Source organism: Sus scrofa, chromosome 4 (genome assembly GCF_054392235.1).
Source record: "Sus scrofa isolate SSC_HxYL_T2T_F1_AM1 chromosome 4, Sscrofa_HxYL_maternal_Yorkshire_Landrace_v2.0, whole genome shotgun sequence".
In the NCBI taxonomy this organism is placed as follows: Eukaryota; Metazoa; Chordata; class Mammalia; order Artiodactyla; family Suidae; genus Sus; species Sus scrofa.
This window is the reverse complement of record NC_139386.1, coordinates 60,461,556-60,487,622: the sequence shown is the minus strand read 5'-3', so window position 1 is coordinate 60,487,622 and position 26,067 is coordinate 60,461,556. Positions and strand designations below refer to the sequence as shown.

The 26,067-nt window shown below is 36.3% G+C and overlaps 1 protein-coding gene and 1 long non-coding RNA gene across 2 annotated transcripts in view; both read left to right on the top strand.

Annotated features, from left to right (window-relative positions):
• Positions 1 to 25,536, top strand: part of ZBTB10 (zinc finger and BTB domain containing 10) — a 36,208-nt gene extending 10,672 nt beyond the window's left edge. Inside the window, exons 2-6 of the mRNA XM_001928277.6 lie at positions 54 to 942; positions 13,883 to 13,981; positions 19,819 to 19,995; positions 20,187 to 20,359; positions 20,633 to 25,536. Of these exons, the coding sequence (XP_001928312.2) occupies positions 54 to 942; positions 13,883 to 13,981; positions 19,819 to 19,995; positions 20,187 to 20,359; positions 20,633 to 20,938 (1,644 nt within the window). The 3' untranslated portion in view covers positions 20,939 to 25,536. The remainder of the gene's footprint in view (positions 1 to 53; positions 943 to 13,882; positions 13,982 to 19,818; positions 19,996 to 20,186; positions 20,360 to 20,632) is intronic.
• LOC146403822 (uncharacterized) overlaps positions 1 to 26,067 on the top strand; it is a 509,633-nt gene that overhangs the window by 243,263 nt on the left and 240,303 nt on the right. The window lies entirely within an intron of this gene.

Here is a 26,067-nt window from a genome sequence, read left to right as displayed (position 1 = left end):
GGCTTTAAAAGGTAAATAAAATTTAATATTTAATGTTTTCCATCCAATTACAGGAGTCAGAAATACCATCAGAGGAGGGGTACTGTGACTTTAATAGTAGGCCAAATGAGAACTCTTATTGCTATCAACTTCTTCGCCAACTAAATGAACAGAGAAAGAAAGGTATTCTTTGCGATGTCAGCATTGTGGTGAGCGGAAAAATCTTTAAAGCTCATAAGAACATCCTGGTTGCAGGCAGCCGATTCTTTAAGACTTTATATTGCTTTTCAAACAAAGAAAGCCCTAACCAAAACAATACTACCCATTTAGATATTGCTGCAGTTCAAGGTTTTTCAGTCATCTTGGACTTCTTGTATTCTGGTAACCTGGTGCTCACAAGCCAAAATGCCATTGAAGTAATGACAGTGGCCAGCTATCTTCAAATGAGTGAAGTTGTTCAGACTTGCCGGAATTTCATTAAAGATGCCTTAAATATAAGCATTAAATCAGAAGCTCCAGAGTCTGTAGTTGTGGACTATAATAATAGAAAACCAGTTAATAGAGATGGCCTGTCTTCAGCACGGGATCAAAAAATTGCCACTTTTTGGGCAACACGGAACCTTACCAATTTGGCAAGTAATGTAAAAATTGAAAATGATGGTTGTAACGTCGACGAGGGCCAAATAGAAAACTACCAAGTGAATGACAGTAGTTGGGTCCAGGATGGTTCACCTGAATTGGCTGAAAATGAGTCTCAAGGTCAAACAAAAGTGTTTATTTGGAATAATATGGGCTCACAGGGAATTCAAGAGACTGGCAAAACAAGAAGGAAAACCCCAGCTACAAAGAGATTTATTTATAATATACCACCTAATAATGAAACAAATTTAGAAGATTGCTCAGTGGTGCAGCCATCTGTTGCCTATCCAGAAGAAGATTTGTCATTCATCAAGGAAGAACCAGGTAAATATTGTATATACTGAGGTATCTTGGTTTTCATTCTAATTTTGGTTGGATATAATCTCGAAATGTATTTTTAAGATTTTTTTTTTTTCATTATTGAAAAGTAATACACAGGAGTTCTCTTGTGGCCCCGTAGGTTAAGGATCTGGTGTTGTCACTTGTGGCTTGGGTCGCTGCTGTGGCAGGGGTTCTGTCCCTGGCCTGGAAACTTCTACATGCCGCAGTCGTGGCCAAAAAAAAGTAATACACACAAGTAATAACTAAATTTAAGTGTTTATAATAGGAAGAGGAAAATCACTTAAACGAGCACATATTTTATCTTATATAATCCTATACCAAATGTAAGATTTAGTATATCTTAGTTTTTTCTTCAGGCATGTGTATGTGGTGTTAAAGGTTGTGTTAAATAGGCATTTGCTTATGTTTTGTGGTATGTGGATTCTACTTCATGTATAGTTCTTGGACTTTGCTGATCTTTAGTCTGTGTGCTCACTTTTTGTATCCAGCGCTTGAAAAGACAGTCTTTGGGTGTAGCTGGCAATCAGTTTTTTATATCAGAACATTGTTAAGATATAGTTAACATTCTTTACTCTCAAACTTTTTTTTCGTAATGAAACATTTAATTGTTTTATAAAATTTTGTCAGTGTTAATGGGATTATTCTGATTTGTTTAGAGCTTCTGTTCTGTTCTCCCCATAAATCTTTCAGAAGCTGGAATATTTTAAGTTAGACTCACTATTCCGTCATCTTCACACTGATTTGCATCAGTTAAGAAAGGCCTTTCTTGTCAATAAATTCCCAAAGGAATGTATGCAAGAACCTTAGCATATCACATTTTAAAAAAGTGGAGTGAGGGGGGCCATTGTCGAAGAGTGAAAATGATTTGAAACTTAATATATTTATTTATTTTATTTTTTTAGATATTCTTAGTGTTTCCTTTTTTTTTTTTTTTTTGCTTTTTAGCGATGCCCCCCGGCATATGGAGGTTCCCAGGCTAGGGGTCAAATCCGAGCTACAGCTGCAGGCCTGCAACACAGGATCCAAGCTGTGTCTGCGACCTACACCACAGCTCATGGCAACACCAGATCCTTAACCCACTGAGCAAGGCCAGGGATCGAACCTGCAACCTTATGATTCCTAGTTGAATTCATTTCCACTGTGCCACAATGGGAACTCCCGAAACTTATTATCTTTAATTGTCTGTGTTTAGCTTAGTTTTATTTGAAGAAGCCCAGCAGGTTTGAGGTTTTCCTATGTAGACCCAAGCCTTTCTACCACTATTATGTATAATTTAGTGTTTGTTTTGCCTTAGAGCTTTCTAACTGTTCATTGTTGGATTTACATGAAGGTGATTAGCTGGGGATGCAGTACTTTCTGTTAAAAAGAACCATTGTTGGGAGTTCCCATTGTGCCTCAATGGGTTACATACCCAACTAGTATCTATGAGGATGCAGGTTCAATCCTTGGCCCAGCTCAGTGGGTTAAGGACCTGGTGTTGCTGTGAGCTATGGTGTAGGTCACAGTTTGGCCTGGATCTGGCGTTTCTGTGGCTGTGGCATAGGCTGGCAGCTGCAGCTTCGGTTGGACCCCTAGCCTGGGAACTTCCATACACCACAGGTCTATCCCTTAAAAAAAAAAAAAAAAAAAAAAAAAAGATGAAAGATTAAAAAAAAGGAACCATTGTTTTTAGATTCCCAAAAGGCAGAATGCCATAATCCTGTGAAATGGTTCCTCTGGCTATTTGTTTGGGTTTAGTTTTCTTTGGTAGAAATTTTAATTGTGAAAATTGATGTGCATGTAAATACTATTTGCTAATTTTTTTCCCTGCTATTTATGAAGACTAACAGTAAAAATCCAGAGGTAGTTAGTTTCTTTAAAGTATTTAAGTCTAAATTGACTTTCTTAGAAGCACGTTGTTTTGGCTTGATTTTTAATATGGAAGACTTTGAAGCAGTTCTGAAGAGTTAGAGCTACTTTTTCTTTCTGCTGAATGGGTTAATCATTTAGTAGTATGGTGGGAAACCTGTACTGTTTAGCTTTTTCATTACATACATAGACGCAATTTAAGGAGTAAGATTTTTTTAGGTAGTTGTTGATAAAACTAATCAAATCTAACCCATTCTTAAATGTGTAATTGGAGTAATTCAAAGAGAAGGAAAGCACTAATTTGAACCACAGTGCATGTTTCAAAAATAATACTACTGGTGATTATCTTAGCAAGCATCCCTAGCTGAGGTTGACCTAGTGGACTAAGGCTATCATAAATTAATTTTTGGTAGCCTAATATGCTTTTAATTTATTTCATCTTACAAAAGATAATTCTGGCATTAGATATCACTTTGAGATCTGATGAACCTTGCTTAATTTGATGGTTTCAGTGATGTGCTATATTCCAGCTGTTAAAAACTTTTCACAACTTTTTAAGTGCCTCGGAATTCACCTTCATTCAGTGGCGGAAAAAGAGCTAGGACACAATATAACATAGAGCAAGAAGCTGGCACATTTTTACTCAAAAGGGCCAAGCAGTAAATGTTTTTGGGTTACTGATCATAGAGTTACTCTATCACAGTGTAGCATGAAAGCAGTCATAGACAAATACATACTGTGTGTATGTATTTTGGAACAGTGTGTTTGTTCCAGTAAAGCTTTATTGCTAACCCTTGGTATAAAGCAGTGAATCTTATCATGGCTGCATGTTGGCATTACTTGGGACCTTTACAGACCATCATGATACTTGTATCTCTCCACTAGGGATTCTGATTTAATTCTCATCAGGGATGTGGCCTGGTTGTTGAAATTTTTGTAAAGGCTCTACAGGTGATTGTGCTGTGAGGCAAGGTTTTTTAGATCCACTGATAATAGAGCCCAAATTAAATCGAGGATTTTAAGATGAGTTCTGCCACTTATCCACTATGTTAACCATAATCAAATTAAGCTAAACTCTTGCTCTTAGTTTCTTCTTTAGAATGCTACTTATTTTATAGGATTATTATGGAAAATGACAAACATAAGCCATAACTGTCATGGTACCCCTTAAAGACTATTGAGATTATTTAAAATTAGTTTTCCAGTGCGTTGTAATTTACCACATTCTAGATGGGTGGTCCTGTAGCCTCAGCTTGTTGACCTTCATTTTTGTTTTTGTTTTTGTTCGGAGGAGGGGGCATGCCTATGGCATGCAGAACTTTCTGGGCCAGGGATTGAACCTGTGCCACAGCAGTGACAACACCAGATCCTTAACACGCTGAGCCACTAGGAAAATCCTGACCTTCATTTTAATACTTAGAATACTTTTTAAGCAGCCTGTTGCAGTGTAGAATGAATATGAATGTTAGAAAGTTACTTTGTATTGAGCTAAAATTTACTTCTCTTTAATTTCCTAATTCTGCCATTTGAGTAGTATAATCTGAGCCTCACCTCTAATCTAATCTTTCTAATAACCTACTTAATAACCTTCAGATATGAACATTTAAAAAATTCCTGTGAGTCTCCTTCTAGGGTAAGCACTGTACCTCCGATATTGTGAATTCCAAAACCTTTTACACCTTAGCAGTCACAGTTTGTTTCAGCCTTAGCAGTCACAGTGTTTCAGCCTGAAATTTTGGTGCACAGAATTGACTAGCACTCTAGGCACAGTTTGACCAACTGAGAACACAGTGGGTCTGTATTTACCAAAGTTAAGGCCTTTCCCAAGGTCATTCAGTTTAGTAAAAATAGAGGCAAAAAAACTAGTAAAAATTTGTTAGGACTGTCTGACATTCAAAACTTGACAGTTAATAAACTTGTAGACCCAGTCTTAAAAAATGAGGTCCATTTAAAACTTCTAACATGAACCCTACATTATTGGTTAAACTTTTGTTTATTGAAAAAGTAGTGACATTTTTCAATGAAATAAATGCTTTTAAATGATTTTAAAATTCTGTACCTAAACATCAGAAAAGTCATGGTGAATTATTCATTCTAAGCAGTGTTTGACATATTTGAATTTGTGGATCTCTTGTAGGAGCTGTAATAACTTCCTTAGGATTTTAAGCCTACTGTTAGTAAACCACAGCTCAAAAAACTGTCTTCTTGTCATTTAATGTTAAAGGTGTTGTTTGGATACCTAATGAAAAGTAAGATGTTGAGACAAGGAGGTATAATGGGTTGTATTCAGTTTTTTTTGTTTGTTTTTCTAGGGCCACACCTAAGGCAAATGGAGGTTCCCAAGCTAGGGGTCTAATTGGATCTCAGCTGCCGGCCATAGCCTCACCAGATCCGATCCACCTCTACCACCTACACCACAGCTCATGGCAACGCCAGATCCTTAACCCAGTGAGCAGGCCAGGAATCAAACCCTAAACTTCATTGTTCTTAGTCAGATTACTTTCTGCTGTGCCACAATGGGAACTCCAGTTTTTTGGTTTTTTTTTTTTTATTTTTATTTTATTTTATTATTATTATTTATTTATTTATTTATTTATTTTTGTCTTTTTGCCTTTTCTGGGGCTGCTCCCATGGCATATGGAAGTTCCGAGGCTAGGGGTCTAATTGGAGCTGTAGCCACCGGCCTACGCCAGAGCCACAGCAACTTGGGATCCGAGCTGCGTCTGCAACCTACACCACAGCTCACGACAATACCGGATCCTTAACCTACTGAGCAAGGTCAGGGATCGAACCCGCAACCTCATGGTTCCTAGTCGGTTTCGTTAACCACTGAGCCACATGGGAACTCCATGTTTTTGGGGGCTTTTTTAATCTTAAAAGAAGCTAATATCTGTTATTTGACTCACTACTGGGATTTCCTTCAAATCATTTTTGATATGTGAAGATATCAACAATCCTGGGTAATAAAATAGGAAAAAGTTTCATTAATGAGTTGCCTTCATAATGTAAAAATTTCTAAACCTTGTCTTGCTGATTCATAACTAGAAAATAGATTTTTAGCCAGATAAATGTGTAAATCTAAGGTTAAAAATTAAATTGCAGGGGCAAAAATAAGTACTGCTTAATTTCTTAATTTTTCATATATATTGTTGCTTTTAATTAGAACAAGTCAGGTTTTTTTTTGTTGTTTTTTTTTTTTTTTTTAATGATTTTTTTGGGCCGCACCCATGGCATATGGAGGTTCCCAGGCTAGGGGTCCAATTGGAGCTGTAGCTTCCGGCCTTCACCACAGCCATAGCAACACCAGATCCAAGCCTCATCTTAGACCTACAACACAGTTTACGCCAACCCCACAGCCTTAACCCCCTGAGCGAGGCCAGGGAAGGAATCTTCGTCCTCATGGATACTAGTCGGGTTCTAGTTAGGTTCTTTACCACTAAGCCACTACAGAATGTACTATATATATATAATTGATCTTTTAATAAAAGCTGGTGAAATTCCATATATATTGAATTTTTCATAATGCCGTGCAAATACTCAAATGCAGGGTGGTTTTACTTGATCAAAGGATATAATTCAGAGTTCTTCTCAACAGTCTAAAAGTTCCCTTACACTTTTGATGGATAACAGCTTCATGGTTATTAATCCGGTAGCGTTGAAGTCAGGTTTAAGCTTTAGAATTTGTATAATTGTCTTGAGTATTTAGAAAACAACTTTGAGAAAAGAATACTCAAACTAGGCATCTTTTAAAATATCTTAATGAGTCATATTTGACATAGAATAATGAACTACCTCTAATTACAGTAAACTCTAGAGTTATCCACAAACCAGCACTTAAGCCTTTCTATGTTTTGGGTGATACTTGATATGTGGTATCACTTTCAGATGTTGGGGAATCTTGAAATACTTTCTAAATGATCGAGTTTTTGAAGTTCCCGTCGTGGCTCAGTGGTTAATGAATCTGACTAGGAACCATGAGGTTGCGGGTTCGATCCCTGGCCTTGCTCAGTGGGTTAAGATCTGGCGTTGCTGTGAGCTGTGATGTAGGTTGCAGACGTGGCTCGGATCCCAAGTTGCTATGGCTCTGGTGTAGGCCGGGAGCTACAGCTCCAATTAGACCCCTAGCTTGGGAACCTACATGTGCCGCAGCAGCAGCTCTAGGAAAGACAAAAAAAATAAACAAATGATCAAGTTTTTTAAATTACTGAACATTTTTACAACTTTGAAAATTGGCCATTTCGTTTGAGGCTTTCTAATATTTTTGCCATGACATACATATAAAGTTACTATACGAACTAAGTGTTTTAAAAATCATGGAACCTGGGCTTTAGTACAGATCTGTCACTTAACTCACCCTGAGTTTATCCCACATAATGTCTCTGATTAGAATGAAGGAGGGAAAGAATTTCATAATTATGAAATCTTGAAAGCTATTAAAATTAACCGAAGCTGCTAAATCATTTTGGCAGTAAAACCTGATATCCAGTTGTCAGCAATGCCAGCCATTTATATTTTTTTTTTACTTATTTGCTGAAATGTGAATATCCATATTTTGTTGCAGAAATACCATTTTGATTACAGGATGCTACCCTAGACCCCACTAGGGGTTATTATAGTTACTACTTTTCTAAAATCTGAAAAATTATGCATTCTGCATCTTAGCCCAAGCATTTCATATGACAGATTTATGGATCTGGATTAGTTCTTTTAAGGGATTCTAGATGTACTGCTTTCAGATATCCTTTTGGTTAAGTGTGTTATGAAGGATGAGCTGCAAGTGATGTGATAGCAAGTCTTTTTTCTTGAGAAACTGTTACAATTGAGTATTAAATGGCCTGATGCTCATTACAAAAAATAAATATTCACTAATAGCTAGTGAACTGTAAAATAAACTTATGTAAGACTCTTTGGAGTGCCCATCTTGGCTCAGTGGTTTAACAGACCTGACTAGTATCCTTGAGGATGTGGCCATGCTCATTGGGTGGGGGATCCAGCATTGCTGTGAGCTGTGGTATAGGTCTCAGATGCGGCTTGGATCCCATGTTGCTGTTGCTGTGGCTGTGGTGAAGGCCAGCAGCTACCGCTTCAATTTGACCCCTAGCCTGGGAACTTCCATATGCTGCTGGTGCAGCCCTAAAAAGGCAAAAAAAAAAAAACAACAACAACAACAAAAAAAAAACTCTTCAGTACTTAATCTTAAAAGGATGATAATAGGTAACTACAGTAGTGGGAATATTCTGCCATCTTTTTTTTTCCCTTCTCTATTTTCCTCTGCACTGTATTCCCTTCCCTGTCTCCCATGTATGATCCAAGAGATGGCTGCCCTGATGATTATTCCGTACAAGTTAGAAGCCCTTAAGGAAATAGAATTTGTGTGGCCAGACCAAAGGTGAGTTGAAAAGCCTGTGTGGATCCTTTGTAAAAGCTTTTTTGTGGAGTTCCCACTGTGGCACAGTGGGTTAAGAATCCCACTGCAGTGTCTCAGGTAGCTTGCAGAGGTATGAGTTTGATCCCTGGCCTAGGAAATTCCATATGCCATGGGTGTGGCCATTTAAAACAAAACATTTGGCACCCTCAGCAAGTAGAAGTCACAGAAAAGCTATCTAAACCCTGTAAGTAAGTTCAATCCCTCAGTTTTGTAAGATTGATTGAATTTATTATTTTTGATGAGCCTTAATATTCTGGGGTGACCAGAAATGTGTTCTAATCAGATAATACTTTTCTGAGACCTCAAAATAGCCTTTTTGACATCATAAAAGGACATTTGGTAATAACATTTTTACTTAAATCCCCAAGAAACTAAGCAGCATGTCAGATGATAATGCTGAAAACTCATTGGCTATGGGGTAGAAACATAGCCAGCACAACATGATAGTTGTTAAAATCACAAGTATGGCAGGAGGTACAGTAGGATGTTCCTAACTCGGAAGGGTTGAGTTATTCTAAGTGGTAAAATCATAGAAAGGGAGAGTATAGTAAGGGGAGATGAAGTTAGGTCAGTAGGTTAGGACCAGATTGTGATTCTCTTTGTTTGACATGGTAATAAATTGTGGATTTTATTTTACAGACTCTGAGGCAGTGAGAGGTTTTAAATTAGAGATTTGATCTGTGTGTCTTTGACGGAAAAATATTTGGAGGGTGTTGTTCATGGATTGGAGTGGGAAGTGTCCTGAGGAGACTTGTTAAATTAAGCCGAGTCTTAGAAGAAGATAACAGCCTCTATTGGATAGGGCAAAGAGACAGTAGAGCGTAGTCTAAGATGATGCTGTCACTTGGGTCATAGAGTTTGGGGGTAAAGGGAGACTACTATTCATTGAGTGTCTAGGTAGCTATAGAACTGTCAAGTGGCTTTATATAATACATTTACAACTGAGTTTTCTCTTCCTGATAGCAGTGAATGAAGAGAAAAAATTGTAGCTGTTTATGAAAAAAAAAAAACTATCTTCAGAGAAGAGAAATTTGATGCTAGTGTATCTATTTACATGAAAGTGAAAGTTGAATAGATCTTACTGAGTTTTTGTAGAATGGGTTTTTATTTCTTTTTTAGATTTATTTTTAATTTTTATTTATTTATTTATTTTGTGGTCTTTTTAGAGCTCTACCATGGTATATAGAAGTTCCCAGGCTAGGGATAGAATCTGAGGTACAGCTGCCTGCCTACATAACAGCCACAGCAATGCAGGATCCCTTAGTTGAGTCTGTGACCTATACCACAGTTCATGGTAGTGCCTGATCTTCAATCCATTGTGAGAGGCCAGGGATCAAACCCGAATCCTCGTAGATCCTAGTTGGGTTAATGTCCATTGAGCTATAACAGGAACTCTGTGTTTTTTTTGTTTTTTTTTTAATTTCTATAACCTTGACTTCTGATTCCTCTCACATATTTCATTCTTTTCAAGAATATTTGTGTTTTAAGAAAATCTGGATTAGTCTGTACCTGCCTCATGTTTAGAATTTGGAGAACCAAAAGCAAGTGGTCAGGGTGACTGCCTTCCCCACATAGCTTTGTGTAGTCCTTGTGGGCAGGTGCTGTACTATGTACCGGATGATTGGGAGCAGTGCTAGCTAGCCCACTGTGGTCCAAGAGAAACCTCACTTAACAACATCATGATTTATGTTGCACTTTATTTTTTTCTTTCTTTTCTTTTTTTTTTTTTTTTGCTTTTTTTAGGGCTGCACTCTCAGTTTATGGAGGTTCCCAGGCTAGGGGTCCAGTCACAGCTACAGCTGCTGGCCTACACCACAGGAACACAGGATCTGAGCCACGTCTGCAACCTACATTACAGCTCACGGCAACACTGGATCCTTAACCCACTGGGTGAGGCCAGGGATCTAACCCACAACCTCATGATTCCTAGTCAGATTCATTTCCCCTGCAGCATGAAGGGAACTTTAAATTGTATGCATTATTTTGATTTATTAATGTTACTTTTCATGGCAGTTTTTTGTGAAGTGGGTAAATACTAATCTTCATGAAGAAAATAAAGTTATGATTGTTATAAATTTGGGAGACAGATTTTTATTATTTTTAATCTCATGCTCTTTCTATTGTTTGATAATCAGGTTTTTGAAAACCCGTGAGTAAGATGTCATTTTGTTTTAAGACTACAAACATGGTTAGGCAGTTCCATTGTGGCTCAGTGGTAACAAACCTGACTAGTATCCATGAGGACACAGGTTCGATCCTTGGTCTCACTCAGTGGTTGGGGGATCAGGGGTTGCCGAGAGCTGTGATGAAGGTTGCAGGCTTGCATCCTGAGTTGCTGAGGCTGTGGTGTAGGTAGGCAGATACAGCTCCTGTTCTACCCCTAGCCTGGGAACCTCCGTATGCCATGGTGTGGCTCTTAAAAAAAAAGGCATACAAACATGGTTAGAGAATTAACCAAAAAAAAAAATAATGTGGAAGTTACTTTGAAGATAGCCAAAAATGTGTTACTGTAAAGAACAGTGACACCTAGTAAACTAAGTACACTTAAGATTTTGGAGATGTTTTTATTAAATAGGTTAATATTGTGAATGCTGGTTTGGCAGAGTGTTGGTAGATGTATCAAGTATCACTAAGAAAGTAAGTTTAAGATGGGTATACTTTGTTTCTGCACTCTCATTTCCAGCACTGCAAATTGTACTTTATTTATTTTGATTGCCTACCTTTTGCCAGGTTTGCTTCTCATATTGTCACAGGCAATGTGATATGGTTAGTAAACAGTGCAGCACTCTGCACTAGCATACATAATACCTGCTATTATCTTATGAAACTAATGTTTTAATAGTTTTTCAAGAAAGGTATTTTGTCTGCAAAGAGATCTCAGTCTTTTTTGATAAGTTTAAATGAGAAGGATTTCCATAGGAAGGTCATGAATGTCACAAAAGCAAAGTATATTAGAGTTTATTTTTTATTTTTTATTTTTTTTGCCATTTGTTGGGCTGCTCCCTCGGCATATGGAGGTTCCCAGGCTAGGGGTCCAATCTGAGCTGTAGCCACCGGGCCTACGCCAGAGCCACAGCAACTCGAAATCCAAGCCGCATCTGCGACCTACACCACAGCTAACGGCAATGACAATGAGCAAGGCTAGGGATCGAACCGGAAACCTCATGGTTTCTAGTCAGGATTCATTAACCACTGAGCCACGATGGGAACTCCTAGAGTTTATTTTTCAATACCTCTTTGAGAAAGAGATGATGACCAAGAGTTCCTAGTGAAACAGTTCATTTTTGTATCAAGTGAATGGTTGGTTGCCTGGCTTCTGTCCTATTCATATCAGTGCAACTGATTAAAAACAAGTTGCTAGGCAATTTGGCTGGCTTTGAATAAGGTATAGCAATGATACGATGTATTGATTCCTGAATTGTGTGCTTTTATGAAAGTTTATTGTCAACTTGAAAGAGCTCACCTATTTTCAGATTTATTTTTGGTGTCAAGAACCAAGTGATTGATACTTTTCAGAAGAGATTTAATATTTGTAATATGGGTATGATTATGTTACTGTACACAGAATACACTTGGCATCTATTAAGCTTTTTAGGTTGAAGTGATCTGTACTTGGTGTCTATGTAGGATTAAAGATCGCAAATTCTAAAACTTTAGAGGAGGGTAGGAGATAGGAAATGTCTATTTTAAGAACTAGCTGAGGAAAGCCTTCAACAAATCACTATAGAATGTTACATAAATAGAAACAACCAGTATTTACAAACCTCATTGGCAGAATTTTAAGAAGTGCCCTCCGAGCAGACTGTACATTTTAGAATAATGACTTTGGAAAAAATACTGGGAAAAGTAAAATTGTTTGGATAATTATATAAATTTTTTTGATTATTGAAATACATTTAACTTTTCGTAGGAAAGCAAAGCCACTAAATCTCAGTTATTTTCAGTTTATGAATGCTTTATTTAGTATACACCCGAAAACTGAGAAATTATGCTCAAGTTAAATTAGTAACACAAGTTGCAAAGGGCAGACTAATCAAGCCAGCATTTAATGACCATTGTTGAAAAGTCTTTTATTTATCATGCATTATGATAAACACTGGAAAAATAAAATATAAACAATAACCCTGCTCTCAAGGAACAGGAAAGGAGTCTGTGTCTATTTACTGTTCTTGCTTTCCACAAGAACTACTGTGCATTCTCCTGATTTCCAGCCTATTTACTCTAGGCAGTAGCCTTACATTTTACTATTCTACATTAGAGAAAATAAAAGCTAATAGACCTTTAGAATGTTTTAAAGTGCCTGTCTTCAAACTTCTGTATATACTGCTTGTGCTATGCGTTTGGATCCCAGACTCCCTAGGAATCTTACAAAATTGGTAATTTCTTCTCTTTGCAGTATTTCTTCAGTATATTCTCCCTTTCTTTGTGATTTCTTCCTTTTAGCATTTAAACATGTTTATTAATTTCACCTTTAACCCCCCCAACCTCTTATCCTCTCTTTATAGCCAAAAGATTGTCAGTATTATATCTCTAATTCATTTTCCATTCACAACACAGGCCACTGTCAGCTCTTTCTCTTTGCCAGCTGATCCACCAATATCATTCTCACTGAGATCACCAGGTGACCTCCAAGGTGCTCAGTATGTATTCTTGAATTCTTGGCAGTATAGGATGGTCTTGATGGGAGGTAGAGGAGAGATTGTCCATTGAAAGCAGCATTTGAAAAATGTCTTCAGAGACTTGCATTTGAGAGAGTAGATAGTACCAGTGGGATTCACAAGTAGGAATCTGAATATTAGGGTAGGACCTGGTATTCTAAATTGAGGAGTTTGAAGATTATCCTAGAAACTGGTGAACTATTGAAGATTTTAAGTAAAGTAGCAGTATTAGTTTTACGTTTGGAATAATCTTTCTGGCAATGTTGTGGAAAGTGAAGTATAAACACTATGTTTTGGAAGCAAGGAACCAAAAAACTGTTTTGGTAATTCACTAACTAATCCAGGAGAATAATAAGTGCCTGCGTTAGGCAGCAATTGAGGAAAAGAAGAGATGGAACAGATTCAAGGGAAATTAACAGATTGCATCCAAAAACACTCATTAATATGCCCTTCTATGCTCCTTTCCCATATTTCAAGATTAACTCTTAAGAATTACCTCTTCTCTGAAATCTTCATCTAATCTAATATTAATTGGTCTTTTCCACTTCTGAACCAATGCAAAAACAATGACGTTCTCTTCATCTAGTACTTTGTACTAGCAGTAGCAGCTGTCTTTTGGGTTGTCAGGCATCATAATTATAACAACTGGCCTGCATTACCTAATTAAATTTCTTTATCAAATCTATGATATAGGTTGATGCATATGAGGAATCTGAGGTATGTACTCATACAGATGAGCTCTGCTTTAAAGCTCATATCTATCCAGTACAGTGTACTTATTGTTGAGTTAAATACACTTATTCTTGTGGTTGAAAAATATGTCATATGCTTTTGTGCCTTGTAGCATTAAGCACATAATGGACATTCAATACTTGGAGATACCCTCTATTTAGTCTGCGTAAGAAACAATTCCAAGAAGAAGATGATGTTTTGGATGATGGCTATGGTGTGGCTGTAAATAACAGATTATTCATTATCTCCTTTTCAGATCTGGATGGTGCTCTACTCTCAGGGCCAGATTGTGATAGGAATGTGAATACAAATTTATTGGCTGAAGCCGGCTCTGGTCAAGATGGAGGTGATGCTGGTAGGTACAAAAGAATTTTGTTTAACAGGAGTACTTTTAAGAGGATTTGAAGATTGGAAGTGGTTTGTGTATGTATGTATTAAGGACCTATTGTAGTTTCTTTTCCTGAAAGTGTCAGGTATATGCACTTTCAGTCTGTGGCAACTATGTTGATTACAGAATTTAGAAGTCTGGTAAATAAAAATGGGTAGGTATTTGTTTGTTGGAGGGGGTCATTAAGAGTTGATAAAACTCTTAATTATTAGAAGTAATTAAGTTAATAGAGCTTTCGGCTTCCTGCTAGTATATAGGTGGAATGATAATGGTAATTATCAGAATGGTTAACTGATATATTTTAATTAGCATTGATGTAAAATAATAGTATGGTTGTTGATGGCTATAGAAAATGTTAGTTCTAGATACTAATATTTATAACTACTATTTTAAAGGGAACATGAAGACAAAGAATCCATGAATATTCCAAGGAATAATATGTATGTTATAAGTAAATTAAAAAGGGAGAAAGCTTTCTTTACAGAAGAATGCCAAGCTAATAATAGAAGAAGGATAGAATTGGAAAAATATCTGTTTTCAACCTCCACAGGAAATAATTCAAGATCATCATTTAGATAGTAAGCCCCTGCTTACCCCATGATTGGGCAAAAGGTTGTTGTAAGAGCATATTCACATGGTCTTAGTATCATACCTTAGGTTACCTTCAATCACAAAGGGGAAAGGATAACTTTACAATAAAGAGATCTGATAAACATTACCATAATGAAATTATTCAACTTAGTACTGGTAATAAAAGAACTGAAGTAATGTCTCCTAATATGATGCACTAGCTGGCACACATCAACTGTGTAGTATACTTTGCAAAATATATCACTTAACTCTAATTATGAGGGGGAAAAAATAGATCTCTAAATCCACCAAGTCCACATTCTAAAATGTTAATGCCAGAAAAGACAAGCATAAGAACTACTACGTTGAAGGAGACCAATGAGACCAACTAAATGCATTTGGCATTATGTCAATGTTGATTACATCATTGATCCAAAAAAAAAAAAATGAAGCCTTTTGGAAATAGTTAAAAATGTAAATATGTAGTATGGGTTATGTGATAGTGTAACAGTTTAAAAATTGTTGAATATGATAAAAAGCACTGTGGTTTTTTTATGTAAGAGTTCTAAAAGATGCTCTATTCAGTGATGAAGCAATAAAGCATGTAAGTTGTTTTCAAATACTGCATAAAAGTGTATGTGTATACATAGAGACAAAGCACATGTAACAAAGCTAACAATTACTGAATATACATAAAGGGATACGGATATTCACTGAATCAACTTCTGTAGCTTTGGAAATCTTTAAAAAATTGATGGAGACCAAGACAACTATGGGTACTCCTTATATAAACCTGCCAGAGGCTTTTGAATACAGTTTGCACTGACCAAAATTAAGCCGTAATTCTTAAGAAATTGCCTGGAGGTGGTTTCTCTTAAACTGTGGATAGGTTGAATTTTCAAGACCTGTTTCTTGTACAGAAAATCACTAATAGTGCCAAAGGTACTTCATTGCACTTTCTTTCTTGGTTTAGAAATCTAGTTCAAGAATGTAATAAGTTGGGCAGGTGAATTCATAAAATTTCAAATTTGTGCACATAAACATTTTCAGTAGAGAATGGTCCGTATAGTAAATCTTACTCTCAAAAAAAGCAAACCCTTGAAGTTCCCTTGTGACACAGTAGGTTAAATATCCGGCTTTGTCACTGCAGCAGCACACGGGTTCAGTCCCTGGCCTGAGTACTACATGCTGGCGGGGGGGGATGCAGGGGGAATCCTTGATTTAGAGTCATTTCTGTCTAGAAGACATTCTGATACATTAATTGGTTTCTTTGCAACTGAAACTGCTTTCTGTTATGATCTTGATTTCAAAAACATTGCTTTCTGGGAGTTCCTGTTGTGGCGAAGTAGAAACAATCTGACTAGGAACCATGAGGTTTGCAGGTTCGATCCCTGGCCTTGCTCAGTGGATTAAGGATCCAGCAAGCCTCGAGCTGTGGTGTAGGTCGCACATGTGGCTGGGATCCTGCATTGCTGTTGCTGTGGTGTAGGGCAGCAGCTATAGCTCCGAGTCAACCCCTACCTAGCCTAGGAACCTCCGTATGCCACAAATGCTACCCTAAAAAGCAAAAACAAACAAAAAAAACCCATTGCTTTCTTCCTCATTTGCCATTATGGAATAATGTACCCAGAAGGACATTATTGAATAGTAAGCACAATTATGAAGTAGATCTTAATGATCCTTGAATTGGAAAGGCAGTACCTTTTTTTTTCTTCAATTTTTTTCAAACGATTATTTTATCAAATTGTTTGAACATTAAATTTATCCTTGCTGGCAGTCCAAAATACTTACCTGAAATTAACTATTTGTGTGTTTATTTTTTATCTTTTTTTTTTTTTTTGTATTTTAGCCTTGTGTGTGTTTATTTTCATTGGCAGAATTTTCTGGTGACACTCAGACTGCCATAAGAGAGAAACTTTTCTTTTGTGCTACCGTTTTTGAGCATTTAAATTTTGGTTTGTTTGGGTTGTAGATTTCTTTTGTTGAAGTCTGTGTTCTTTATTTGTAACAATTGCATTTTAATTTTCTATATCCTCTAACTCCTGAGTTTTCTATTTTTTCCTTCCACTCAAAGGTTTTGCCTTTGTTCAAGTTGCTTTTAGTACTTCCTAAAAGGAATTTCTACTGGTTATAAGAATTTAGAGAGATGAAAGAAGTTAGGATTGAGGCTTTCTTTCTTTCTTTTTTTACTTTTTAGGGTCACACCTGCAGCATATGGAAGTTCCTGGGCTAGGGGTCAAACTTGCCAGTCAGATCCTAGCTGCATCACAGCAGTTCTGGATCCTTAAAACACTGAAGAGGCCAGGGATCAAACCCACATCCTCATGTATACTGGTTGGGTTTGTTACCACTGAGCCACAATGGGAACTCTGGGGATGAGCCTTTTTAATTTGAATTAACATTTTGTATTCCAGATGGTTCTCTTGTCTGAACCATGGACGCTTTTTATCATCACTGCAGAGAAACATCTCTAGTATTATAAAATCTATATTTCTGAATATTGGTTTATCAATTCATCAATTGTTTTATTTAGGGCTGTTTTCTTTTTATGTAGTAAACTATTTAGTTGTATATCAGCATATTTAACATGATTTTTGAGGTTAGTTTTCCAAGGATTTTGAGCAAATGAAGAATATGTACATGTTAGCATTTGCTGGATACAGCTATTCATCAAATAATTGTGTATGAATTAGTGGACATTAGAAATACTGATGTGAGTAGACAGGCATAGTCCTTGCTCTTAGAGCTGACTTTGTTTTGCACTGATTTGTAGGGTTTTTTGTTTTGTTTTGTTTTTTGTCATTTTAGGTCCCCGTTAAGGCATATGGAGGTTCCCAGGCTAGGGGGTAAGTCAGAGCTGTAGCTGTGGACTTACACCACAGCCGTAGCAATGCAGGCTCCAAGCCTAGTCTGTGACTTACACCACAGCTCAACAGCAACGTTGGCTCCCTAACCCACAAGGCCAGGGGATCCAACCTGAGTCCTCATAGATGCTAATGAGATTCGTTTCTGCTGAGCCATCATGGGAACTCCTGTTTTGTACTGATTTAGACAAACGCTATAAGCCATGAAGCTCAAACTTTATTTAGAAGTGTGAAACTGAAAATTGATAGATTAATCTTCACAGGCTACTACCCCCAACCTTATCTCCATTTCACACTCACCTAAAGTGGATTCTCACTTTGTAGGATTCTGAGACTTTTACCCCAAACAGTATTACCTTACAGTTAAATTGTATACTTAGGGATTCACAGGGCTTTCCTAACATTAAAAAAAAGTGGGTGAAGGCAAGTTCCCATTGCCGTGTAACGACTGGTCAATGCAAACCTGACCAGTATCCATGAAGATGTGGGTTTGATCCCTGGCCTTGCTCAGTGGGTTAAGGATGCAGCGTTGCCATGAGCTATGATGTAGGCGACAGATGCAGCTCGGATCCCATGTTGCTGTGGTGTAGGCCAGCAGATACAGCTCCGATTCAACCCATAGCCTGGGAAACTCCACATGCCACAGGTGCGGCCCTTAAAAAAAAAAAAAAAAAAAAAAAAAGTGGGTGAAGGTATTCCAAGTTTTAAACAATTTACAATAACGGTAATGAAGTACAATTTTTAAGTACCTTAGAGGTCTTTTTGTATTGTTGGGTATTGATACTTTTTCCTTAAGAGGGAAATCTTAAGTTCTTTGTTTAAAGATGGCAATGTATCTGGCAATAGATTCAGGAAATTGAATTCTTAGGAAACCCTTTTGGCAAGCATTCTCTTATAGAAGCATGTGTATGGGAAGAAAATTACTAAATTGCTGTACGAGCTATGCATATATCCTAGAAAGGAGTGTTCCAGGCATAGAAAAGAGTCAAGTGCAAAGGCCTTGAAGTGGGAGCCATTTGTTGGGAACAGCACAGAGGCCAGTGTGATTGAAATAGAGTGACCAGGGAGTTCGGTTGTGGCTCAACTGGTTATGAATCCAACAAGTATCCATGAGGATGCATGTTCAGTTCTTGGGCCTTGCTCAGTGGGTTAAGGATCTGGCATTGCTGTGAGCTGTGGTGTAGGTCACAGACATAGCTCAGATCCCAAGTTGCTCTGGCTGTGGTGTAGGCCAGCAGCTGTAGCTCTGATTCAACCCCTACCCTGGGAGCTTCCAAATGCCCCAGGTGAGGCCCTAAAAACCAAACAGGAAAAAAAAAAAAAAAAGAGAGAAAAAATATAGTGACCAAGGGGATAGTTGGGAAGCAAGAGCTAGACCAGGTAAGGCGTTATAGTATATTGGATGTCTTGAGCTTTTACTATGAGTTAGTCCTTGCAGGCTTTTGAGTGGAGTAGCACCTGGCTCTGATCTAAAGTTTTAAAGGAATACCTGATTGCTATGTTGAGAATAAACTCTAGGAAGGCAACACAGTGTGATCCTGGAGATAAGATGATGGCTATTAAAAATAATTGAGGTAACAGTTAATGTTTGGTTGGTTTAAGGTGGCTATAGTTAGGAGGGTTTAAGATATTTTCACATTGCCAAAGGATTCCTGGATCCAAGGTACTACATACATACTCAAGATGAAATTGAATGCAATGAAGATAATTCCTGTTTGCACTCTGAAGATCCCCAGGAGCAAATTTCCTAAGGGACACTGACCCTTTTGGATTTTCATTCATTTAAGGTTAAAGTTAGGTTTTGATGAATTCCCAAATTCATTGTTATCTTGTTCCACTGTGTCTGAAATAACAAACAAGGGTCTAACAATAAAAGAACTTTACGTTTGCAATTTCCCTATATTTATATTCTTCATCCTCAGCCCATCTTTCTATACTGGTTCATTTTAAAAGAAGATATTGTGATTGTTTCCAGGCAAAGAGGAGACCATCTCATTCCACAGCCAGGCTTCTGGGTGATAGTCTTAAATGATAGACTAGTTTATAAACAGCAACCGTTAAGGGTAGTTTCATGTGGCTTCCACATACCATTAAATAAATATTCAGATTTATTTCACTGCAGTTTTTTTTCCTGTGGTTGAATTATATTTTAAACTTTAGTTTGTTCGCCTGCCCACCAGCATATTAGAAATTAGGGTAATAATGATATGAGGCAGTCTTAGTTTTAGATTAAAATGTATTGTTTTTTAAAGCTATTTTATAGTTATTCTGTCATAATGCTCATATAAATTTTATGGGTTTTTTTATTCTAATAAGAGACATATTTATTACCATCATTACATCAAAACCACTTTTCAATTGGATTTTTAGGTCCTTCACATGATTTCAAATATGGCCTGATGCCTGGCCCCTCAAGTGATTTCAAGTATGGATTGCTACCAGGTACTTCAAATGATTTCAAGTATGGATTGATACCAGGTGCTTCTAACGATTTCAAGTATGGATTATTGCCTGAATCTTGGCCAAAACAAGAAACTTGGGAAAATGGCAAGTATTAAGTCGCACCGCTACAGAATTCTTAATATTTTTTACCATTTAAAAGCTGCTACATTCTGGGTTTTAAAAAACTCGTCATGATAATCCTTGTTCTCAGGGATAGATAAACCTTTTTCTGTTTAATATATAATAAGTATATTTCTGTTTAATATGTAATAAGTTTTTTTTTTCAATTCTCAAAGGTGAATCATCTCTAATCATGAACAAGTTAAAATGCCCTCATTGTAGCTATGTAGCCAAATACAGACGAACACTAAAAAGGCATTTGCTCATTCATACGGGAGTCAGATCATTTAGCTGTGATATTTGTGGAAAACTGTTTACTCGCAGAGAACATGTAAAAAGACATTCCCTGGTAAGTAACTTTAAATGTAACTGATCTTTGAGAGAGACTTTTTTATGTCTGTGAAGTTTAAGGTATTTTAACACTATTACCTGCAAATTTATGGAAGGTAGATTATTAATTGCTTTAAACAATGAATGTGATTTATAAACCAGCACTAACCTTGATATAGAAAAAAAAATGGTGTATTTACTTACCATAAGTGGGAGGTTTAATTTGAGTAGTTCAAATGCATTATATTGTCTGTACTATCCTTACATTGGATTTTCCCCCCCCTTGAATTAGGTGCATAAAAAGGATAAAAAATACAAATGTATGGTGTGTAAGAAGATCTTCATGTTAGCAGCCAGTGTTGGAATAAGACATGGATCTCGACGCTATGGTGTTTGTGTAGACTGTGCAGATAAATCACAACCAGGAGGGCAAGAAGGTGCAGATCAGGGACAGGATACAGATTTCCCTCGGGATGAAGAATATGAGGAGAATGAAGGAGGAGAAGCTGATGAAGAGCTGGTTGATGATGGAGAAGATCAGAATGATGCAACTCGATGGGATGAATCAGGAGATGTTTGTATGTCTCTAGATGACTAACTGACCTACTATACTCCTCAAGGATGCTGCATTTGGACATAATATGAATCAACAATTTGAATTGTTGAACTTGAAGGCTTGCAAAATATGGTACATGCTGGATGGTAGTTATGTTGCTGTGAAAACTGTAGGGTCAAAGCCTTATAGCAAAAAAAATTTTTTTTTTTTTATATTTGCACAGGACTGTACAGCAAACAACCTTGTGGTTGGAATACATGGAGTCCACACATCTTCAGTCAGTTATCAAAGTAAAAGTATTTTTTATTTATAGGATATACAGTAACTGTTTGGGTCCTATGAACATGTAGTACCTGTACTTAAAAGCTTACATTCATGTGCCACTTTGACATGAATGAAGAAAATCCATCTATTACAGTACAGTGACAGCTGACCTAATTACTCTGTCCATCAAACCACTCAGGCTAGTTTGTACTAGTAGAGTTTTGTTTCTATTTTTATTTTTATTAATTTTATTTTTTTTAATACAGATTTTCAGTGAGGGGCCTTTTCAACCCCATTGGTTCTACTTTTCTGTATTTTCCATTTTAATTTGCTTCATAACTTAAACCAAGTCTTTTCTAGTCTTAGGTATTATTTCTCAATTTTATGATGCTGATGGGCATGTTTATAAGAACTGGAGAGGTAATTTATTGGAATGAACTGACTTCCTCCGTTCCCCCTTTCCTTTTTGACATGAATTTTACTACTTTACAAATGAAGAATGATGTTGCAAAATACCGTGGCGAGGTTGACAAATACCACTAAAATGATTATGACTTAGAAGTAACTTTCTCCTGCTGCTCTAATCTGATAAATGGTTACTATATGACGTTTTCTGACAAGGCATTTGGTTTTGGGTATCTGTTACTTTGGCACTACTCTTGTTTTCTTTTTCTTTTTGCCAGTGTACTATACCTCAGTCCTATTTAAAAAGAAATCTAATCGAAAGAAAAGTCATAGAAACAATAAGTAAATTGATTTGTTTTATAATTTATCCTCCATGTCCAGTTTGGTTAGTTTGTTATGCAATATAAGTGAAATACCAGGTTTTCTCCTGTGCCCTTTTTTATCATTAAAATTAACACAAAAAGTGCATTCTCTTGTTTCATACTTACTGGGATATTCAGTGTTCTGAAACTATTATAGATAAAAATTAATTTATTTTTCAATTCCTTGAGGTCACTAAACGTTGATATCTTTCTAGTAAGCACCATGATTCAACAATATACAAATCTTACAAATAAAATACTGAGAGGCTTTACATTGTATTATTCTGTTAACTAAATTCTTCAGGGTACAAGGGATGATGCATTAAGTTGAAATTGCCAGATTTATTTAGCCTGATGACAGATGAATTAGCTGATTTGACTCACAGCAACATTTCACATAATTGATATTGACACGCACGACATTTATCAGGAACATATTATATATTATATAAGATTGAGGGATATCATATTTTCAGCTTTCTTTTAAATAGAAATTCAGTATATTTTCCTATTTTATATCAGGTAACTAAATTATGCTAGTCGTGTGGAAAAAATTGCAAAGTACACTTTGACAGACATAATCCTTTTGGTGCTCCATCTGATCAAAGTTGAAAAGTTGATACATTTTTTAAGAGACAGGCTTTCTCACTTCACTGTCTCTGATTTCAGTAGAATAATGGTTTAATGTTAGACATTGATGCATCTACTTGGATCAATCAAAGATAAAGTGCAGTTAAATGGTTAGATGCATCGTTTGTCATCTAAACTTGACCATGGTTTCTACAAAACTGAAAAACTGACATGAATAGTTTTGGTTTGATTTTTGTTTAAGACTGAAGATTACATATTATTCTCAATGTTCTAGACAAGAGTAAAATGTAATTCTGGTGGGGTCCAAAGTAGATGTTAGTTGGGCAAAGATACTATGAATGGAAAGTATTTTAAAACGTAAAATGTTCTGCTTTGTGAATATGTAAGTATAGTATAAAGATTTCTTTCATCCCACTTATCCCTCTCCTTTAAAATAAACCATAGTTTACAATTGGTAGATCTGTCTATATATAAATATATATTAAAGAGAAAAGATATATATCTGAAAATCACCTAAATCTGCTTTATTAGATTACAGTTCACTTATTGCATAGAAACTGGACTTGGCTTTACATTCTTAATGTACTTTACTTTTCCTTAAGATATGAACTTAACTCTTTAAACTGAATTTTCTTTTACTACTTAAATCATTTATGTATATCTGGTAAATTATGACCAAATTTTTGTTATAGATTGCGTACAGTAAATTGAAATACACACTTGGTACACTACGGGATTGTTGTGCTTTTGTTTTGGTTTTAGTTGGAAATAAGGTTTGATGTAGATGGCTTGTTACTGTTAATTTAAAATATTCTATAATTATTGTCCATTACTTTTTATGTTGTGTTGTGACAGATTTGGCTATATTTTTAGTCAACTGAAATATACTTTAAGAGTTTGTTTTTAGAAAGGTAATCCAAAGGAAAAATGTTTATACTCTTGAATATATTAGCCTCAGCCTATATGAAAATTTCTTCCTTAAAGTAAACATTTTACCAGAAACAGAATTGACAGATTTTTGTACTTGCTGACTGCCTAACTTATTTTGTTTCATGATCTCGAGGGGACTGCCTTTTTCCCTTCTAGATCTTTTTAAAAAATAGTTTAGTACTAAGGTATACTACTGGATGTTTCTATTTTTTTAAGTATATTCTTTTTCTGACTTACAGTACAATTTCAGGAAGTTGCTAGATACTAAGAACTTACGATTGGTCTCAGAGAGGTAACAGTGGAATACTCATAATTTTGTCTGTAGAGCCCTGGCAGAATTATGTGTTAGACACTTGCTGAATTTTTCTCTTGTAACTTATATTTTAAATGAAAAATATTTTAGAGCTTTTATTTAATGAAGGGGAAGAGTATAAACCGTTTATTACTTATTCATTTTGTAGTAACAGACCCTCTCATGCAAGTCAAGATCGTGTATTATTTCTTAGGCTTCTCAGAGAGTTATTTCCATATGGAACCCTGCCTTTTCATTGTTATTGGCCCTCCCTTTTCATATTCATAAATGTTTTGCTAAATTTTAGCACCCTAGCAATTAAAAGCTAAAAAGAAAAAACATTATAGGAAGAGAAAAACTGAACAGTAATGAGTAGCTTTGAAATTTAGGGTGGGGAAACATGAGCTGGCTTTTGTAGAGCCATCCTGATGGAGAAGAGTGGGTTTAATGATTTAATTGATGTAAAGCGCTTAGAACACTGATGCATAACAAGGGCATGATACATCTTTTAATAAAACATGGGAACCAAGAGGAAAAGATGGGAAAGGGGGCAGGGAAAGAGGGAGAAAATAAGGAATGAAAAGATTGGAGCTTAGAAACTTATATTAACATGCTATATTCTAAAAGGCCTGAAGATGACTGGAGTAGTATAATGTAAGGGAAAGTGTGATGACAGATGGGTCTTAAATCATAAAATTTATTTATGTTTTTAGGATGTCAACATAGGATTAAAATTATTTTTCGGAATATTCCAAAAGCTAGTTTGTTGTTTAGTGCCTGCACGTGCCATTGCGCTTTACATTATCTTGTTGAATTCCCTTACTATAAGTAGGTGCTATTTGTCCCCATTTTATAGAAGAGGAAGGGCTCCATGAAATTTGCCTAATTTAATTTGCCTAATGTAACACAGTTACTAAGTGATGGGGCTGTGTTTTGACCAGGTCTGATTTTGAAGCCCATGCTCTTTTTAGGGGGCTCTATTGCTCCATTAAATCACTTTTGTAAAATTTCAGCTCTTTAAAGGACATCTGTGTATGGAAACATCTTTTCCCTGAAAAACAGCTATGTTAGGAATTTGAGTGTCTAATCCTTCCTCCCCCGAATATCCTTACTACTCTTTTCTCCTAATATAGCAATTGTTGTATCACATGACTATAAACAAGATACCCAACCTCAGCGTAGCACATGCTATTAATTGGCTGTGGCATTTTCATTTTTCAAAGGATGGTTTTTAACTGAAGAATTAGATGTGAACCCCAGTTTCTGTGCCGTTCAGTCACCCAGATCCTTAAACTTAACTATGGTACATAATATACATGCTTAGAACTAACAGGTGTTTTTTTCTTAGTCACTTTAGAATTGAAAAAGTTTTTTTCCTGCTGTATCCCTACTTTGAAGTGAAGTTAAACCATTCTAGGTAGTTTAAAATATTGGGGATAAGCACACCGTAAAAGATGTTTTCTAGCCCTGTATTTTACGACATTGGATACTTAAAATTTGGAGTATGCTCGCTCTTGAGGACAAAATTTGGGGTTGAGAGGGATGGTTGAGGCCATTATGAAATGGGAGAATCAGCATTTTAAACACTGTAAACATAAACACTTTCTTCTGCCTGCTGTTTGTAAAAGCTCTTGGGGAAGATCTTTTACGAAGACCAATTTTTTAATGTAATTTACCTACCTAGTATAAGTGTCCTAAGACATGTATGTAAACTTCCAAGACTGTTTTGTCTGTGTATTTAGAAAATACACAAGAATCTTTATCAAACCTAAAAATATAAACTTGTGAGCACTGAACTGTTTCTGGCTTTGTGAATTTTGTTGACTCTGACATTTAATGCATACTTCTTTGCTTTTAATGTATACTAATTGAGGTAGGGAAGCACCTTTGTAAACACTGACTTGAGTACAATTCAGATACCTTTGTACTGGTTTATAAGTTTGAATTATAGAATATTAAAGGGATTTTTGGGTTGTACCTTTTTAATGTGGTACATATATAGGACCCCAAACTACCTCCTAGTAATACTTGCAGAGTTGCTTTAATTAATAGTAGTGATTTGTAATCTGCATATTACTTGCCTTTCATCTTTATTACTTTGGAATTTTCTCTCTGGTTTTTTTCTTTTTTTGTGGGGCGTGGGGGGTGGGGGTGGTGGCATGGTGCTCATCTTAGGCATGTAGAAGTTCCCAGGCAGAGGGGTTGAACCTGCACCACAGCAGCAACCCTGGCATCTGCAGTGACAATGACAACTTGTATCTTTAACCCACTGTGCCACAAGAGAACTTCAGTTTTGGAATTCTAAGTTGTAGAAAACAGTGAAATGT